The sequence below is a fragment of the Myotis daubentonii genome, chromosome 13 (genome assembly GCF_963259705.1).
Source record: "Myotis daubentonii chromosome 13, mMyoDau2.1, whole genome shotgun sequence".
NCBI classification, from domain to species: Eukaryota; Metazoa; Chordata; class Mammalia; order Chiroptera; family Vespertilionidae; genus Myotis; species Myotis daubentonii.
In genome coordinates, this window is record NC_081852.1 from 7741388 (window position 1) to 7762570 (window position 21183).

The 21183-nt window shown below is 43.4% G+C and overlaps 1 protein-coding gene across 4 annotated transcripts in view; it reads right to left on the reverse strand.

Annotated features, from left to right (window-relative positions):
* Positions 1-9773: 9773 nt before the first annotated feature.
* PARG (poly(ADP-ribose) glycohydrolase) overlaps positions 9774-21183 on the reverse strand; it is a 182060-nt gene continuing 170650 nt past the window's right edge. For 3 of the 4 annotated variants that reach the window (XM_059662103.1, XM_059662102.1, XM_059662104.1), the window contains exons 17-18: positions 12944-13072; positions 9774-10967 (exon numbers count right to left, since the gene is read on the reverse strand). In XM_059662103.1, the coding sequence (XP_059518086.1) occupies positions 10813-10967; positions 12944-13072 (284 nt within the window). In that variant the 3' untranslated portion in view covers positions 9774-10812. The remainder of the gene's footprint in view (positions 10968-12943; positions 13073-21183) is intronic. The other variant, XR_009448338.1, reaches the window with a different exon arrangement.

The following is a 21183-nucleotide window of genomic DNA, read 5'->3' on the forward strand; positions in this document are numbered from 1 at the left end:
AACTGCTAACAATTGCTGGGAGCAGAATCTCAGCATATTGGGATAATGCTATTCTGGAGCATATTCCAGAGAATGGCAGTTTTTCATCTTATTTTATACATTACAATCAAAAGGAGATATAAGTGGGCTACATGAAATCCATGGTGATAGATTAGGGAGTCCAGAGAAAGCAAAGCAGGAAACCTCTGGGATTGTATAAAAAGTAAAATGATAGGCACATACTTCTTTTACTCAGCTGGGTGCAGGATAGTTAACTGTCAACAACATGGTAACAATAACAATGAAGGAATTTATGGTATCCTGGGCATTTGGTTGTGCCCCACGGGGCCCAGAAAAAGGGAAGTTACAAGTTACTCAGACATTTCATAGGTATGTTATCTTAGATGCAAAAAGACAGAAGACTCAGTTAAAGTAAAGATTGACCTTGTCAGGGAAGATACTGGCCTAGGACATGACTGCCCTCTATAACTGCTTTTAGTTAAAGTTTAATTTCAGACCATCCTTTGAGGTTTCTTTAAGTCTCTGAGTTTGCAAGCCTGCCATGCAGACCTCCCCTGAGCTTGTCAGGTTATCACGTGGCTCCTTTTGTCCACAAATCTTTAATAATAAAAGGGTAATATGCAAATTAACCACCACTCCACGACAAAGATGGCAGCACTCGTAGCCACAAAGATGGTGGTGCCCATAGCCACAAAGATGGTGGCACCAACCGGAGCCACGGAGCTGGCCAGAGCGGGAGGGATGCTTGACTTCCTTTGTCACCCCAGCGATGAAGGAAGGCAAGCCTCCTGCAAGCCCCAGCCGGCTACCGAGGGCCAGCCTTTGGGCGGTGGCCACGAAGCTGGCCGGAGGGGCGGGAGGCGGCTCTGGCCCAGAATGAAGTCAGGAGGTGGCTCCGGCCCAGAGCCAAGGCGGGAGGCAGCAGCCAGAGCAAAGGCCCGGGTCCCAGGTGCCGGAGGGAAGCCGGTGCCAGCAGCCAGGGGAAGGAAGGCTTATTCTTGCACGAATCTTCGTGCATTGGGCCTCTAGTGTTATAATAATATTTTATCTCATTAATTGTATTTTTTTACAGAGTATCGCTCTTTTCTACCTTGCCGCTTTTAAGATCTGCTTTCAGTCTCTGCTGTTCTGTGAGTTCACACTATATTTAGGTATGTATTCCATTAGTTCTAGGAAATTTCTGTCAAATATTTTCTCTCCTCCATTTCCCCTGTTCTTTTATGGAACTCTGGATAAATCTACTTTACATCTATTTTGTCATCCACTTATATTAATTAAATTTAAAATGTTTTTCCGCATAAAAAATTGTTATTGTTTCCACCTGTTCCACAGCTTGGAATAATGTCTGGGGAGTGTGTAAGCAACTGCCCTGGGGATGAGTGCAGAAGTTCAGGTGGAATTCCCAAGGCCAAGGGACTGCAACCGCACCCCCTCATGGCCACTGGATTAAGGAGGCCTCTTATCATGCCCAAGAGTGAGCCTTTTGAAGAGGTCCTACCCAAGCTTGGCCTGTGGAGGCTGGTGAGGTAGAAGCCCATCTTCTTGATGAGTTTCACTTCCTGCCCTAGGTAGTGGATTCAAGAAGTCACAGTCATGAGGGGCTGAGCTAGCAGAGCCCAGAGGGTGCAGATCTGGCAGGGTCAGCTTCAGATTCTTTCCTAGAACCAGGAAGGCCTCCAAGGCATCCGACGGGTGACCTGATTCACCTTGAGAAAGCTTCTGGTTATCTTTTGAAAAGGCACCGTCGCCACTAAAGATTTCCAGAGACACTTGGTACCCTTGTATTTCTGCCTTGCCAAGTCAAAGAAGTGGCACACACCCTTTAGAACCATGCATGTAATCCAAAGAGAGTTAGATGTTGGAGCTTCACAAATACAGATTGTCCAGGTAGTGAATGGTGGCCTGGGCTTCATTTGAGTAATTCTGAAGGCTCTGGGAGCTTTTGCTGGAAGCAAGGCTCTAACCACAAAGGACAGAATTAGCTGGTCTTACATGCATGTGCTATCTGAGAGGTAGCCTAGACGCTGAGGCTGGACAGGAGACAGAGCTTAGAAGTAGCATATGCCTGAGATATCTTCCATCTAAACACTGTTGAATCAAGGGACAGATCTGTGGGGGCCTTCAAATGCACCATCTCTTAATTATTTTACATTTTGATCTACTGACTTGCCTCTCTGTATCTCTCTTTTAGTAATTTCTTCAGATATATCAGCCAGATCTCAATTGTTTAACCAATTTTATATTCCATTTCTTTAGGTTTTAGTAGATCCTTTTCCTAATCTTCCTAATTATTCCCAATTATTCCTTAAGGTCCAAAATTTATTAATGCAAATTATATTGCAGTTATCAGCCCCTGCCCTTAGGATAACCTTGTCTCCCCCATTTGCTTACTATTTGCTATTTGGGAGATGGAATGTTTCAAGAACAAAAAAGCCATAAAACTATGTTATACCTATATAGTTTTTTTCAACTATATGTTCACCATATAGTTGTTTTCAGCATTTACTCCACCTTACTATTAGAAGAATTCTCTGGGTCCCTTCATATCCCCAATGCCAGTAAACTAAAAATCCAGTATATGGAGATGTTTATTGAATTGAGGCTTATTACTTTTGAAAAAGGAATGGAGGAGCCGCTATTTTCATAGATCCATAAAGGTGTAGAGAATTACATTTCAATAGGCTAATGAAAAAGTCTCATGACCGTCATCATCATTAAAAGGCCCCAAAATGCAGATGTTCAATAATAGAACCTTAACAGGGGCACTTAAGACCTACCAATGTCTCCTAGTTGTTCTTAGAGACGGAAATCTTCACTGCATTTCAAAGCCATGCCAAGTCTGGCCCCGTAATGAATTCACACCATTCTCACTCTCTTTTCTAAAAGACTTTATTTCTAGAGTAGTTTAACATTTACAAAAAGCTAAGCAGATAGTACACAGTTAGTTCCCTTTCCCTAGAGTTCCCACTATTCGTGAGATCTTGCATTACTGTGGTATATTTGTAACTGATAAGCCAATATTGATACATAATTATTCATTAAAGTCCATATTTATGTTAGTTTCTGTGTTGTACAGTTTGACAGGTTTGACAAATGCATGCCATGTATCCACCATCACATTATCATAAGGTTATAGTCTAAATACCCTAACAATACCATTCTCCAAATTTTCACCTCTTCCTACTCTAGATTCCTGGCAACAACTGATCTTTCCACTCTCTCTATAGTCATATATATGGAATCATACCATACGGAGCAATGTGCATTTAAGGGTATTCCATGTGTTTTTGTGATTTAATAGCTTGTTTTTGTCACTGAAGAATATTCCAATATATGGATGTACCACAGTTTGTCCACTCACCTACTGAAGGACTGTGAATATTTCTCTCTTTTCTGCACCCAGCGCGGCTAGAGAGCAATCAGGTTCCTGAGTAGGGGCTGCTGGGGATTGAGAAAATGAAAGAAAGAGACAGACTCAGAGATGGAAGGAAAAAGCTGGGGCCGGTGGGACCACTGTCCTCTGATGGAGAGACGGGGACCCAGAGCCAATACAGCGTGTTTATTTTATACAGCAAAATACCAGGAAGTTTTACTAAAGGTCAAGACAAAGATTATGTGCATGCTTGGGTGGGCTCGAGTCGTGTTCATTCCTGGTGCTTGGCTGGATTTAGATAACAAAACCCACCCCCTGGCACCTGGGCTGAAGGTCAAGCTGACAACACTCCTGCCTCTGGCAAGGCGTGTTTCCAGGACATGGCTCTGCCAATGCCACTGGATTTAGCTGACAATAATGAAAGAAATGCTCATGTGCCTTCCCAGGTGCTCTCTACAAAGGACATCTTGATTGCTTCCAATCTGGGCAATAATGGATGAAGCTGCTATACCATTCATGTGCAGGGTTTTCTGTGGACATACGTTTACAAGTCATTTGGGGAAATACGTAGGAATGCAATTACTGGATCAATGACAAGACTATGTCTACCTTTGTAAGAAACTGCTAAACTGTCTTCCAAAGTGGCTGTACATTTTCATTCTTACCAGCAATTAATGAGAGGGCTTGTACATCCACATCCTCACCAGCATCTGGCATTGACAGTGTGAATTCTAGCCATTCGAATACATGTGTAGCAGTGTCTCATTGTTGAGTTTCAATTTTATTTTTTTAATTGAAAAATTCAATTACATTTGACATACAATATGATGTTTCAGGTGTACAACTTAGTGATTAGACATTCATATAACTTAAGACGTGATCACCCGATAAATTAGGTGCCCATCTGACACCACACATTTCACTGTTGTTTTAATTTGCAATTTCCTAATGATATATACAACATTGAGCATTTTTTCCTTTTTTAATTTATATTTTGATTTTTATTTATTTGTTATTTTTAATCCTCACTCGAGGATATGTTTTTATTTATTTTTTGGAGAGAAAGGGAGAGGGAGGGGTGGAGAGAGAGAGAGAGCGTGAGAGAGAAACATTGATCAGTTGCTTCTCATAGGCACCCCCAATTGGGAATCTGAACCTACAACCTTGGTATATGCTCTGATCGGGAATCAAACCTGCAACCTTTTTGGTGTACAGGATGACACTACAACCTGAGCCAGGGTGAGGAGTATTTTTTAAAAACACAAGTTTTTAGAGCAGTTAGGGTTACAGCAAAATTGAACAAAAGGTACAGAGATTTCCCATATATCCCCAGTCCCCATATATGCACAGCCTCCCCCTCTAGCAACATCGTGCACCAGAAAGGGACATTTATTATAACTGCAAAACTGACATGGACACACAATTATCACCCAAAGCCCATGGTTTACATTAGGGCTCACTCTTAGTGTTATAGTCACTCCAACCTATAATAATGAAAGCATAATATGCAAATTGATCGAACAGCCAAACAGCGGACGACCTTCCAGATGACCTTCCAGACGAAGCCGGGCGGGGCTGTGAGGGCCAAGGCAGCCAGGGCTTGGAAGGCCTACTCTTGCACAAATTTCATGCATCAGGCCTCTAGTAAATTTAATAGAATTTTAAAAAAAAGAAAGATGCTCAATGTTATATATCATTAGGAAACTGAAAATTAAAACAAGTGATATGTACAGAGGTGGGCAAAAGTAGGCTTACAGTTGTGAGTACATGAAACCGTTTATTCTTAATTATTATATTACTAGAGGCCCGGTGCACAAAAATTTGTGCACTCGGCAGGGAGGGGGGGTTCCTCAGCCCGGCCTGTGCCCTCTCGCAGTCTGGGACCCCTCAGGAAATAATGACCTGCTGGCTTAGGCCTGCTCCCAGGTGGCAGAGGGCAGGCCCAATCCCTAGGTGCAGCCCCTGGTTGGGCTCAGAGCAGGGCCAATTGAGGAGTTGGGGCGCTGCCCCCTGTCATGCACAGAGCAGGGCCGATCGGGAGGTTGCAATGCCACCTTCATCACTCTCAGGGTAGGGCCGATTGGGGGGTTGGAGCACCACCCCCTGTCACACTCAAGGCAGGGTCGATGGGGAGGTTGCGGCGCCACCTCCTGTCACGCACAGAGCAGGGCCCATCAGGAGGGCTGGGGCTCCATACCCTGTCACTCACAGAGCAGGGCCCATCAGGGGGTTGGGGAGCTCCCCCGTCACGCACAGAGCAGGGCGGATCAGGGGGTTGGGGTGCTGGCCTCTATCACCCACAGAGCAGGGCCGATCAGGGGGTTGGGGTGCCGCCAATGTCATACTCAGGACAGGGCTGATGGGGAGGTTATGGCTCTACCCCATCTAACACAGAGCATGGCCCGTGGTGGTGGTGGTGGTGGTGGGGGGGGTTGGGGCGCCGCACCCTGTCACACACAGAGCAGGGCCAATCAGGGGGTTGGGGCGCCGCACCCTGTCACACACAGAGCCGCAGGGCGATCAGGGGGTTTGGGCGCTGCCCCCTGTCACACTGATGCGGTGCTGGGTGGCCTCTCGGCTCTGCTGATCCTGGTGCTGGGAGGCATATTACCCTTTTACTATATAGGATAGAGGCCTGGTGCATGAGTGGGGGCCGGCTGGTTTGCCCTGAAGGGTGTCCTGGATCAGGGTGGGGGTCCCCACTGGGGTGCCTGGCCAGCCTGGATGAGGGGATGATGGCTGTTTGCAGCTGGTCACACACTCTTCAGGGTGGAGGTCCCCACTGGGGTGCCTGGCCAGTCTGGGTGAGGGGATGATGGCTGTTTGCAGCTGGTCACACACCCTTCAGGGTGGGGGTCCCCACTGGGATGCCTGGCCAGTCTGGGTGAGGGGCTGAGGGCTGTTTTCAGGCTGGCGGGTGACTGAAGCTCCCAACTGCTCCTTTTTTCTTTTCTTTTTTTATTCTGGGCCAGCTTTAGCTCTGACTGCAGCTCTGAGGCCTCTGCTGCTGAAAGCAGGTATCTGGTTTGTTTGTGTTCTATAATCGAAACACTGTATCAACTCCAGCTCTGAGATCCCAGCGGGCTGAAAGCAGGTTTCTGGGGTTTTGTTTAGCTTCTATATTTGTAACTTTGTTTCAAAGTGCAAGCTCAGAGGCCGGCAAGGCAGGCGGGGAACGTTGGAGTCCTCCGTGACTGAAGCAAGCAAGCCTCATGTTAGTTTCAAGCTGCCTGGCTGCCGGCTGCCATCTTGGCTGGCAGTTAATTTGCATATCGCCCTGATTAGCCAATGGGAAGGGTAGCAGACGTACGCTAATTACCATTTCTCTTTTATTAGATAGGACTAGAGGCCTGATGCACAAAGATTCATGCAAGAATGGGCCTTCCTTCCCCTGGCTGCTGGCACCGCCTTCGCTCTGTCCCAGAGCTGCCTTTCCGCCTTCCCACACTACCCAGAGGCCCAGAGCGGCTGGGGCGTTGCTGAACGCCCCCGACCGCTCGGTGCCTGCGAATGCAAATTAACCCATCTTTGTTGGGTTAATTTGCATACTCACTCCTGATTGGCTGGTGGGCATCGTGAAGGTGAGGCCAATTTGCATCTTTCTTTTATTAGTGTAGCTTTTCCACATGAACAACTGTAAACTTACTTTTGCCCACTCCTGTGTGGTGTCAAATAAGTGCTAGATTTATCAGGGTGATTACTTTGTAAGTTATGTAAATGTCTAATCACTATGGTGTGCTCCTGAAACTAATCTAATATTGCATGTCAACTGAAATTGAAATTTTTACGTTCTATGGGTTTTGACAAATGTATAATGGATACATACATCTCCTTTACTGGTATACTAAGAAATGTGATTGCTGGATTGTGTAATAAGAGTATATTTAGTTTTGTATGAAATCACCAAACTATTTCCCAAAGTGGCTGTACCATTTTATATTTCCAAAAGCAATGAAAGGGAGTTCTTGTTGCTCCAATTTGGAGCATTTGGTGTTGTCAATGTTTTGGATTTTCACCATTCTAATAGATGTGTAGTGGTTCTTCTTTTTAACTAGAGGCTCGATGCACAAAAAATTGTGCACTGGTGGGGGGGGGTGTCCCTCAGCCTGGCCTATGCCCTCTCGCAGTCTGGGACCCCTCGGGGGGATGTCCACCAGCTGGCTTAGGCCCACTCCCTGGGGGTATTGGGCCTAAGCTGGCAGTCAGACATCCCTCTGGCAGCCCGGAAGCCCTCGGGGGATGTCCACTTGCCAGCAGGGAGCAGGCCTAAGCTTTAGTCAGACATCCTTAGCACTGCTGAGGAGGTGGGAGAGGCTCCCACCACCACCCCTGTACTGGCAGCTGTCAGCCTGGCATGTGGCTGAGCAGAGCTCCCCCTGTGGGAGTGCACTGACCACCAGGAGCAGTTCCTGCATTGAGCGTCTGCCCCCTGGTGGTCAGTGTGTGTCATAGTGGCCAGTCATTCCCAGTCGTTCTGCTGTTAGGGTCAGTTTGCATATTACCCTTTTATTATATAGGATTGGATTGTTTTCTTATTGTTGAGTTTAAGAGTTCTTTGTACATTTTGGATTCAGATCTCTTATCAGATAAATGTCTTGCAAATATAGCTTGCCTTTTCATTTCCTTAGTAGTGTCTTTTGCAAAGTTATCCATTTTAATTAGGTCTAACCTATCTATTTTATCTTTCATGAATGGTGTTTTTGGTGTTGTACAGTGGGGCCTTGACTTATGAGTTTAATTCGTTCCATGACGGAGCTCGTAACTCAAATTACTCGTATGTCAAATCAACAGTAAACGAGTGAGACACGTGATGCTGGGCTGATGTTGTGGCGTTCACTGTGACGTTCGCTGCGCCAACTAGCGGTGGGGTATCTGAAGCTGACTTGTAACCCGAATTTCAGCTCACAACTCAAAGCAAAAAATCGGCCGAGAGACGGCTCGTATCTCGAAAAACTCGTTAGTCGGGACACTCGTAAGTCAAGGCCCCACTGTATCTAAAAACTCATCACCAAGCCAAGGTCACCTAGGTTTTGGCTTGTTATCTTCAAGAAATTTTATAGTTTTGTATTTTACATTAGTTTATGATCTATTTTTAGTTAATTCTGTGAAAGGTATAAGGTCAGTGCCTAGATTAATATTTTTTTGCATGTGGATGTCGTTAGAACATTTGAAAAGACTATACTTTCTCCATTGAATTGCCTTTGCTCCTCTGTCAAATATCAGAAGGTTTCTTCTGTTTTAGCTGGAATTACATTGTCTTAGTCTGAACACTGCACATTTAATTGATTAAAAATGAAAACAATTAGCTTAACAAATGAATTTTACTTGATATCAAAGTATTTCAAAATATGGGGACTTTGAGAACAAAACAATAAAAGGGGTCCTTGGTGAGAAGGTGGAGACCATCATGTCGGAATGTTGTAATTTCTATTAAGATTTGTGAGAGTAACCTATAAACTTACACATAAAAATTCAGTATTTAGGAAGAAATATACTCTCTCTAGAATTGGTAGTAGCCTAAAATATACTCTAATCTGCTGCTGAACATGTATGAAGCACAGTATTTCAGAGTATACATTTATTCCACAGATACCATATTTCATTAATTCCAAAATGAACTTTTTCTTCATATTGTGGCATCTGAAATCCAAATACTTACAAAATTAATGGAATATCATATTCTAATTTGCAGTAATTTTTAAAAATGGTACATAAAATAAAGGTTTTATAATCTATGCGAGGACTTCTTAGCTGGATATAACAGCTTAGCTCCCACATAAATCATCCTATACTTTCCACAGTGTTTTAAAGAACTTTTCACTTAGTCTTGGGGCTGGGTAAGAAGGGAAAAATATGGAACTAGAATAAAGAAATAAAATATAACTATGAATGTTTACCAAAGCATAGAATGGGTTAGAGAGGAAAGAGGAAACTTTAGTATTAACAGAAATACAGCCAGACACTTCGGATCTAGGGAGATGAATAAAAATCTTAGTTACTATGGCAAAGAACTTGGTTAATAGTAAGTGACTGCCTTTAGGTTCCAAATCCATTAACCTCTCAATCTATGCAAACAAAAAAGTTACAGACATTGGCCAAGCCCCCTTTTTTCCCTGCCAATGCTGACACCATCTACCCAAACTCCTCATTTTTAGGATTTGACTGCCAATAGCTTTTCCTGACACTGACTATAAACCAGAACTTCTACGGTATGGTTTACAATTACTTTAGAAACTGAAATAAACGCTTTTGTGATTAAACTCTACTCTCCATTAACACAGAATTGGTATTGGTTTTTAACTGAAACCTTCAAAAGACATTATTAGTTTGTTGCCAGTTTTAAAGGGACACAACTGTAAATAAGATTTGAAACAGAGGCCCTGATAAAGCTTAAACGGAATCCTTTTCCACAACTCCAGTTTTATTTAGACTTTATGTGGTTGCACAGACACACTTAGAGAAGATATATTTATATTACATATAAATATAGATAATGAGAGTTTCTGACAAACGATTGCTAATGAAAATTTATTAACCATATAACCTTGAATACCAGAGAAACTTCAATATGAACAAATCAGCACTAAGTTCCCAGTTCATAAACTTTGGTTGTATGATGATGCCTTAAGCACCAAGGAACAAACAATAATCCTAATTCAAAAAGAAAAAAAAAATCCCAAGAAACAAAAAATCCTTCAACTCTCTTGAATCTAGTTTTTTTAAACATCATTTGGGGAAATTCTCTCTTATTCTACCTTTTTTTCCATCTTGGTCAGTTTCTATAACCATTATCAATAAAAATTGATGAGGGAAAAAAGGACAGAAAAACTATAACAGATAAAGGTGATGTCTCAAAATAGGTATTTCTGGAAATTATTCTGTCTTAAATACAAAATTGTTTTAACTTAGGAGATTTGAATTATATAACATGAATGAAAAAAGCCCAGCTCTTAGTTTTCTAAAGTCAAAATCTCAGACAATGTAATCTTAACAAGAGCTGGGATGAGAGGCCCCTGGAGAGAGCTTTAGCAGACCCAGCTTAAGAGATTCGTGGACTGCAACTTCTTCCCTGGTGCTACTGGGTCTGTGGTACAGAGGCCATTGGTATAATACACAGGCATAAAAAAAGAGACCTGATGGGATGAGCCCAACCTTTCATGGGACTTCCCAAGAAATCTGACGGGCAAAAGGAAGAACAATCAGAGTGGAGATTGAAACAGGAAAAGTGAAAAAAATATATATCTAAGTTTACACAAGTCCAGATGGAGGGGACTTGGATGTACAAACTGACAACTGCATACGCGGAGAAGGGATGGCATCCTTGCACACAAGTGTGGATTATACACACATTCTATTAAGTCAGTTCATATATTACACCTGACAATTCACACAGGATGTTTCTGCGAGGAGGTGGAAGGAGGTTCTAGTCACTCCGCTCCTCAGGCCCCAGTCCTTTGTCCTGGCTGGTTGGTGGTCTCCGCACAGGACTCAACGGTCTGGTATATGAATGGGTAAAGCTTCATGTCTGGTCCGGGAGTGGAACAGTTTCTACATTCCTCATTGTAATAGCGTAGCAACAGCTTATATACTTCTCCTGGGGAGTAAAGGGCAAGACCAAGTTGCACATTAAGGTATATATATAGATGGATGAAACTACTAAACAACACTCAGTTTTATCTTAACATATGTTTAAATTTGAAAATAGAGTATGAATTTCATATGCCTGGAAGGCTTTCCTGACATAAAGATAAAAATTTAAAAAATACCTTAAAGAAACTATTTATTAGCTCATGATTCCAACAGGCTATATACAGGGTGGGGCAAAAGTAAGTTTACAGTTGTGGGTACATGAAACAGAGTTCATTCTTGCATTATTATGTATTAACTAGAGGCCCGGTGCACAAAAATTTGTGCACTCAGGGGGGGAGGCGGGGTCCCTCAGCCTGGCCTGTGCCCTCTAGCAGTCTGGGACCCCTCGGGAGATAACGACCTGCTGGCTTAGGCCTGCTCCCGGGTGGCAGAGGGCAGGCCCAATCCCTAGGTGCAGCCCCTGGTCGGGCTCAGAGCAGGGCTGATTGGGGAGTTGGGGCGCCGCCCCCTGTCACACTCAAGGCAGGGTCGATGGGGAGGTTGTGGAGCAACCCCCTGTCACACACAGAGCAGGGCCAATCAGGGGGGTTGGGGCTCTGTATCCTGTCACGCACAGAGCAGGGCCCATCAGGGGGTTGGGGTGCTGCCCTCTATCACCCACAGAGCAGGGCGGATCAGGGGGTTGGGGCGCCGCCACTCTCACACTCAGGGCAGGGCCGAGGGGGAGGTTATGGCTCTACCCCGTCACACACAGAGCAGGGCCCGTGGCGGGGGGGGAGCTCCCCCCTATCAGGCACAGAGCAGGGTGGATAGGGAGGTTGTGGCCCCGCCCCCTGTCACACACAGAGCCGCAGGGCGATCAGGGGGTTTGGGTGCTGCCCCCTGTCACGCTGATTCCAGTGCCGGGAGGCCTCACGGCTCCACTGATCCCGGTGCTGGGAGGCATATTACCCTTTTACTATATAGGGTAGAGGCCTGGTGCACGGGTGGGGCCAGCTGGTTTGCCCTGAAGGGTGTCCTGGATCAGGGTGGGGGTCCCCACTGGGGTGCCTGGCCAGTCTGGGTGAGGGGCTGAGGGCTGTTTTCAGGCTGGGGGTGACTGAACTCCCAAACGCTCCTTTTTTCCTTTTTTTTTTTTTTTTTAAATTCTGTGCCAGCTTTAGCTTGAGGCTTGGCTCCAGCTCTTAGGCCTCCGGCTGAAAGTAGGTTTCTGGCCTTTGCTTACAATGTTGCCAATCTGCTGGCTGAAGTTGGGCGTATTTGTTACAGAGTTTCTTAAACTGCCCGCTCAGAGGCAGCGGCAGGCGGGGAACGTTGGTTTCCTCCGTCACTGAGGCAAGCAAGCCTCATGTTAGTTTCAAGCTGCCTGGCTGCCGGCCGCCATCTTGGCTGACAGTTAATTTGCATATCTCACTGATTAGCCAATGAAAAGGGTATCGGTCGTACGCCAATTACCATGTTTCTCTTTTATTAGATAGGATTACTGTGCTATTTTCCATCCGAACAACTGTAAACTACTTTGCCTCCGTGTGTCGCACATTATCCACGCTCCGTTGGGAGTCTGCAGCAGCTCTGATTCTGCACTGGGCTCCCATGGCAGCAAGGCCTCTCCTGTCCAGCGGAAACACTAGGTGAGCAAGCTGGCATGTCTGCTAAGCAGAGCTCGGAATGAGGCCTCTTAGGACTGAACTTGCCCCCTACGCTTCCTTCCTTTAGTTTTCTGTTTACACACAAACATGAAAGTGGCCACTACCCCAGCTTCTTAGTCTTTACTTTAATAAGATGGTACACCTTTTCAAAGCTGTGAATGACACGTTGCCAGAAAACAATGATCCTACCAATGACGCCTCTCTAAAACTTTGCCTCCCCTCCTCAAAAATCGCCCTTGATTTTTTTCTTATTCACGGTGATCCATCCAGACTTGGCAGGTGCTCCTCCTAAATCCATTGGATAGCAGTGTCAAGACTGTCTCCTACTTACCAACAGTCAGTTTCCTTTCGGTAAGAAAAGTGTGCATGCTGTAAATGTCTCTCATCAATTCCGAGTCCCCAAAGGTGAAATAAACCACATCCCGCTCAGCTACAGCAGCTGCCAGTATCTGTATTAAGGCTGTGGCAAGAGAGAAAACACAGCTATATTATGACACTTCCATGAAGACACTGTTAGTTCTTTCAACCAGCTAAATTATAGCTGGTGTGCCTGAGAGGAATCCTGCACTAAAAGATTTATAAACCCGACGGACACATTAGAAATGGCAAATACAGGGTGGGCATAAATCATCTACTTGTGTGACTGTTCAGACCTGCTGCCGAGACTAGCATTAAGCCACGGAATTCCCATCAAGCACCTTTGTGGGAAGACAAAGGGGCACTTTGAGGCAGCAGAGCTAAGGCACTACGGTGGTATTTCTTCTTCTTGCTTATACTAATCTGGAACTCAATTTTTTGTGTTTGTTTACCTGATTATTTTGTCTCATTACACAGCCACTGGTCTTTGTACCACAGGAGTCTCTGTGATTTTCCTTGACCAGTATACTTGGGAGGCTGCAATGCTCTCATTAACCCGCAGCAAGCATCTCACCCCTCCTGCACTCCCACCCCTACCCAATCACCGCAGCCTGGAGTGATTGCTACTGAGAACACTGGACATAACTCTGTGTGCTGGGATGGGAAATCACTCAGAACCACTGTCTCCAGGAATCAAAGTTACAAATCACTGAGACTCAAGGATGTTTCCAAAAATTAAGTTTCTTGTAATCTTCATCTCAATAGACAAAATTTAATTTAAATAATAACAACAAAACTGAACACAGGTATAATAAATGCCCTTTTCTAGTTATATATCTTTTTCCTTAAAAAAAAAAAAGGTAGAAATAAAACCAAAAGTTTTAGTATGGTTTTGAATTTTGAGAGCATGTTAATATTATACACTTCAAAAAATAAAATTAAAACAGTAAGAATGGAGCCCTAGATGGTTTTCTCAGTGGTTAGAGCATCGGCCTGTGGACTGAAGGGTCCCTGTTTCTATTCCAGTCAAGGGCACATGCCCAGGTTGTGGGCTCAATCCCCAATGGGGGGGGGGGGGAGGGCACGTGCGTGTGGGAGGCAGCCGATCAATGATTCTCTCTCCTCAGTGATGTTTCTAACTCTCTCTCCCTCTCCCTTCCTCTCTGAAATCAATAAAAATAATTTTAAAAAATCAAACCCAGAAAGAATGAGAATGATGCCCTAGCCAGTTTGTCTCAGTGGTTAGAGCGCCGGCCTGTGGAGTGAAGGGTCTTGGGTTCTACTCTGGTCAAAGGCACGTCATACCCGGGTTGCAGGCTCACCGACGGGTGCCAGATGCCGAGTTCGCAGCTGCAGCGGCGCAAGACTCTCCCACAGACACTCCCCCTGCGCGTTCCTCCCCCATTGGGTCTGGGATCGGGACTGGGATCAGGACTGGGATTAGGACTGGGATTGGGATGGATAGGGACTGACTGGGGGTGTGTGTGTGGGAGGCGACCAATCAATGTGCCCCTCTCACATCAATGTTTCTGTCTCTCTGTCTCTCCCTTCCATTTTCTCTAAAAAACCAATGGAAAAAATATCCTCGGGTGACGATTAACAAACTAAAAGAATGGGAATGAGGAGAAACCTATAATGGAAAGCAAATGAAAACAAATGAGCCAAATTTTATTTCAAAAGAATAACGTAAGTACACCGAAGGGAAAGGAAAAAGGAAGGATGAAAGAAAGAACTAATGTAATTTATGAACACAATATTTGACTAATATACCCTCAGTATTGGGCATGAAGGAAAGAATTACAAACTCCTCACTCTTTTTACTAGGTTTGCTTACCATAGTGGTACAGGCAAAGCAATTCTGAAAGTATTTTAGATACATTTCAGGATTGAGCAAATGAGTAAATGTTGATAATGTTGGGAGCTGGGGTTCTCTCTAGTGGGAAAAGACAAATAACTCTGGGAGGAGATACATTGCAATGGAAGACACCGGTATGTGCTCATGACATCCCCAATATGTGTGTGTGTGTGTGTGTGTGTGTGTGTGTGTGTGTGAGAGAGAGAGAGAGAGAGAGAGAGAGAGAGAGAGAGAGAGAGAGAATCTCCTACTTTGCTGAAAAAGTCTAAAAGAAGACATCGCAGTAGCAATGAGCATACCTAGTGCCCAGATCTTGGTATCTAACACCATTCCCCCTAAAAGGAGCAGGACTCCTAAGGGAAATGCCTGATTCCACAATAGGGACAGGACAGGTACAAGATGAGTTCAAAATATTTTTCTACACCAGAAAGTAAGGATATGTTAAAAAAAAAAATGGTGGGAGAAAAAATTGGTGGGAATGTGTCACATGGATACAGGGACCAATTTGAAGAAGCTCCCACTAGCCAAATCTGGAAGCTAAGTACCAAAATATTAAGTACAGTAATAAATTACAAACTACTGAAAAAACATTATGAATTGCTGAGTCCACACTGATAATACATAATAAACAGAGAAGAGGAAGGAGAGCTCTTGCTCAGGAGAAAGCCAAAGACTAATAATCAGTAAGTTGGAGAGACCGCTAGAATGAGATAATCCTCTTTTTGCAACCATCATGGCAAAGATTGGATCCAGCAAAAATCATTAAAGGATGCTAAATCTACGGTAAATTTTGTCTTCAAGTGTCTTATTAGCTACAAGAAAGGAAAAAAAAAAATCCAAAACCTACACAGTGGAGAGATTAGACAACATCTTTACTGGATGATCAAAATTAACATCACCAGTGGGGTCAGATGGCCATCATGTGCCTTAGACACTATCATCTGTGCAATGCTCTGAGCATGCAGAGACTCAAGCTAATCACGAGCAAACAGCAAACAAATCCAAGGAACACTGTATTCTTAAAACATGTCGATGACAGAGAAGACAAAGAGAGCTGTGGAAACGCTCCATATTCAAAAGGAGGCTACAAGTCATGACAATTAAATGTAATATCTGTCTCTAGACCTTGTACTGAAGAGCAAAACGGCTATCCATGATTTTATTAGGCCACTTGACAAAACTGGAACATAGATGATACAGTAGATAAAAATATTCAATCAAGGCATAATTATGAAATTAATAACTATAATGTGTTTTATATAAAAACTAGAGGCCCGGTGCATGAAATTCGTGCACTTGGGGGGGAGAGGGGGAAGGTCCCTCAGCCTCACCTGTGTCCTCTCGCAGTCTGGGAGCCCTCAGGGGATGTTCGACTGCTGGCTTAGGCCCACAAGGAGTGGGCCTAAGCCAGCAGTCAGACATCCTTAGCACTGCTGCAGAGGTGGGAGAGGCTCCCGCCACCACTGCTGCACTGGCCAGCCATGAGCCCGCGTCTGGCTGAGTGGCGCACCCCGTGGGAGTGCACTGACCACCAGAGGGCAGTTCCTGCATTGAACATCTGCCCCCTGGTGTCAGTGCGCATCTTAGCGACCGGTTGCTCGGCCGTTTGGTTGATTTGCATATTAGCCTTTTATTATATAGGGTATTTTATTCTTTTTTTAAAAAAATATACTTTATTGACTTTTTACAGAGAGGAAGGGAGAGGGATAGAGTTAGAAACATCGATGAGAGAGAAGCATTGATCAGCTGCCTCCTGCACACCCCCTATTGGGGATGTGCCCGCAACCCAGGTACATGCCCTTGATCGGAATCAAACCTGGGACCTTTTAGTCCGCAGGCCGACGCTCTATCCACTGAGCCAAACCAGTTAGGGCAGGATATTTTATTCTTTTAAATATAGATAGATAGATAGATAGATAGATAGATAGATAGATAGATAGATAGATTTCAGAGAGGAAGAAGAAGGAGAGAGGGAGATAGAAACATCAATGATGAGAGAGAATCATTGTTTGGCTGCTTCCTGCGCACCCCACCCTGGGGGATTGAGCCTGCAACCTGGGCATGTGCCCTTGACCGGATTGAACCCAAGACCCTTCAGTCCACAGGCTGATGATCTATCCACTGAGCCAAACTGGCTAGGACAGAAAATATTTTATTCTTAGGAAGCACAAACTAAATATTTAAGAAAAGGGGCACAATGTACATAACAAGCTCAAATGATTCAGAAAAAAAATTATATGTGTGTACATATATGCATGCATCTATACACACACATATGTATGTATATACACACACACAAAGAAGTATGTGTGTATAATTTTACTTTTTGTAACTTTTATGAATTCAAAATTATTTTCAAGTAAAAAGTTTTAAAAATTAAATAGGAAGGAAAAATATTTTTAAGTTAAACTAGTAAACTTGATATAGTGAGTTTCCCCAGATTTGAGAAAGAATATAAGACACTATACTACAGGCAAGATTCTAAAATACCAAAGTATTTTCTAATTTCCAAACTAATATTTATTGAGTATCCACAACATGACTAGGCCTCATTAATCTCACAGTACTGAAAGCAATTAATCTCAAAATAGAAATGTTTTAATTAAAACTGCTCAACCAACTTGTGCATACATTAAAGCTTCAATACACTCAATTTCAAAAGGGTCCTAATTAACCTTAACTACACATAAAAATGGAAACTAATGAATTGTCATCTTCCTCTACCAAGAGGTATCACTTCTTACCTCTTAATTTGAATGAGAATTTAGCTTTAAGTATTTCCTATTTAAAACAGAGAGAGGCCCTAACTGGTTTGGCTCAGTGGATAGAGCGTCAGCCTGCGGACTGAAAGGTCCCGCGTTCGATTCCGGTCAAGGGCATGTACCTTGGTTGCGGGCACATCCCCAGTAGGAGGTGTGCAGGAAGCAGCTGATTGATGTTTCTCTCATCGATGTTTCTAACTCTCTATCCCTCTCCCTTCCTCTCTGTAAAATATCAATAAAAATATATTTTTTAAAAAATAAATAAAACAGAGAGAGGCTGGCCGGTGTGGCTCAGTGATTGAGCATCGACCTATGGACCAGGAGGTCACGCTTCAATTCCCGGTCAGGCCATATACCCAGGTTGCAGGCTCCATCCCCAGTAGGGGGTGTGCAGGAGGCAGCCAATCAATGTTTCTCTCTCACACTGATGTCTCTCTCTCTCTCTCTCTCTCTCTCTCTCTCTCTCTCTCTCTCTCTCCTCTCTCTCTCTTCCTCTCCCTCCCCCTTCCTCTTGCTCTAAAATCAATTAAAAAAATGCTTCACAGGCCATTTTTCCCCAGTGGACAGGCTCTTAGAGATAAGCCTGACAGAGCTACCAAAAGGAGGCCAGTTTCTAATAAGAGACACCAAGTCACATTACGTTCTTGAGTTCACATCTATTTCTATTTGGGTGCCCACTGTGACATAAACATGTGTTAGACAAGTTGGGTCTGGAGATAGGAGCCCTAGTTCAGCCCTCACCCTTCTCTACCGATCAGCTCTATGACTTCCACCAAGTCAACTCTCTTTCCAGCATTTTCCTCAGCTATGCAACGGAGGGCAGATCCCTAAAGACTCTGAGTGTAGAATTCCATAATCTCTGCTACAATTTTTCTCCTTTCATTGGCTATTAGACTACAAATTCACAAATAAATTTTTCAGAAATATACATTACTCTTGACCTGAGATGCATCAGTAATCACTAACAAAATATTATTTTAAACAGAATTGTCTTTAGGCCCCACTAGGCACAACATCCCCAAGGCGTTCGTAAATTGAGAGAATTGTGTTCTCGGAGTGAAGTGAACTCTCTTGCCTCACAAGTCTAATAGGATATGTGGACTGACTCCAAGTGTGATATAAAAGCATCAAATTCTAACTTCATGCACAAGTAGGTGCCAAAATAATCATTTAAATTAACCTGCAGGGAGCTTGGTTTTAATTTTCTTTTTGGCATGGATGTTAAGCTATGAAAGAAGTTCAAATAAATATAACATAAAAAAACCACAATTCACAGTGTCCTCCTGCATCAGATGAACCAAATAAAAATTGAGTAAAATGATGGATATTCATACCTAGGTGTGGGTTGTAATATCAGCATGCAACATTAGTAACAACTGCTAACACTGAGCTCCTATCTCATAGCATGTTGGATGGTAAGCACAAACTCAAGATTTATAATGATTAACTCACTTAATCCTTACAAAAACCAAATAAGGTAAATATCAGTATTATCTCCATTTTGAAAATAAGGAAATATAGCCACCAAAGGTTAAGTAATTTGTTTAAAGTCATAGAGCCAAAAAGGAGTGGAATGAGAGTCGACCCTGGCAGTCTGACTGAAAACCTCCCGCCCGCACACACTATGCTGCAAAGCTGCCCTGTCATTCTGGTCTACTCCAAGCAAATTTACCAAATGTCAGTCAGGAGAATTGCCTCCAATTGTTTGTTTACATTATTTAAATGCACGCTGGCAAGCAGGCTGAAATAGCATCGATGTGCAAGTACTGCTACTGACGTCCTTCTCATGAACCCCAGCTGTTTCGTTAGCTCACGTGCTCGCTCATCTGAAAAGCTACCAGCCCACAGGCTTCGGCTTACTCTTTCGGCCAGCTCCTATTCTCTAATTGGTCTTGTCCTCTGGTGCGGTTCTTAAGATTTTTAATCTTGACACCACCTGCCCACCTCCCCCCCCACCCCAAGCCCCCAAAGGACATAACTAAAGGCTCAATTGTTGGTCCTTTCATCTGCTTTAAAAGCTCTCTCTCTACAAGAATTCAACCACCATCTCTAGAATGCCATCTCCAAATCTAGATCCAGATACAGAGTTTGGCCAATAAAGTAATAGCAAGAGCACAGACACTGGGCTCTTGGGCATCAATCCTGCTTTGAATCTCAGCACTGCCACTTGATATCTTTGTGACCACAGGCTAGTTACTTACTTCTCTATTCCTTAGTTATCACACCTCTAAAGCGACAAATAAACCTACTGAATAGGCTGCTATGAACTAATGTAAGAAAAGTGCTTAGTACAATTCCTGGAACACAAAATACATTCAACATGTTTAACAACAACAACAACAACAACATATACTGGTTTTTTGTTTTTTTTTTAAAATATATTTTATTGATTTTTTACAGAGAGGAAGGGAGAGAGATAGAGAGTCAGAAACATCGATGAGAGAGAAACATCGACCAGCCGCCTCCTGCACATCCCCCACCGGGGATGTGCCCGCAACCCAGGTACATGCCTTTGACCGGAATCGAACCTGGGACCTTTCAGTCTGCAGGCCGACGCTCTATCCACTGAGCCAAACCGGTTTCAGCCATATACTGGTTTTTGAGGATGACAGGCCAAATCTGAATGTGGGTTCTGACATTTACTAGCTGTCTCTCTTTGAACAGTTTATTAGCCTCTCTAAAAACTTTGGTCTCCTCATCTTAAAAATGAGGCTACAAACTGAAGGGTAACTATTCAAATTAAAGAACAGAATGCAGCATTTCTTAAACCTGCCTGATTGTCAGCAACTCCCAGAGTGAAAAAAAAATCCAAAAGGCATTTTCCAGATTCACTAACTCAGTGGCATCTTCCAGGTACTCATAACAACTATTCCGCTACCTCTAGTCACTATGAATGCAGTTATCATACAAGACCCCATCCTAGGCCTGGATCCATAGAAGAGAACAATGCAGAAAGATTAAGAAAGGAATGCCTCTCAAGTGTGTAGGTGCAAGGCTGTAAGATAAATGGAGATGTGTTCTGACAAAAGATAACAAAGAAAGAGGAACCTGTGGTAGACAAACCGGGGTGACCTGGCCCATAATTCTATTTTTCTACCTTCCATGTCTAAGTAGGCACCCCTTTCCCACTTCCACAACCAGACCTCCCACAAACGCCAGCCAAAAGGATAGGCAGGCCAACCACAGCATGGTAGCAAATGATTTATCAGAATTGTGCTGGTTCCAACCTTTTCTAGAATATTGGTTTTTCTGGAGTTTAGCTAGCTTGATTCCAAAATAGCAAAATAACTAGTAAAGATATCATCTAGGTTTGATATAAATGGGATATAAATTATGAAAGAAAACAAATTTATATACATTTCTATAATCTCAGAAAACTTTTTGTTTAATGTAAATATATATATACATATATATACATATATATACATATATATACATATATATACATATATATACATACATATATATATATATATATATATATATATATATATATATATATAATCTCAACTGGATATCCTCTTAACGTCATTAGGGGATGTGTTCAGTGTTTAATGACTCCCTGATTACAATGATTTGGTCCAAGGGAGGGGAAGC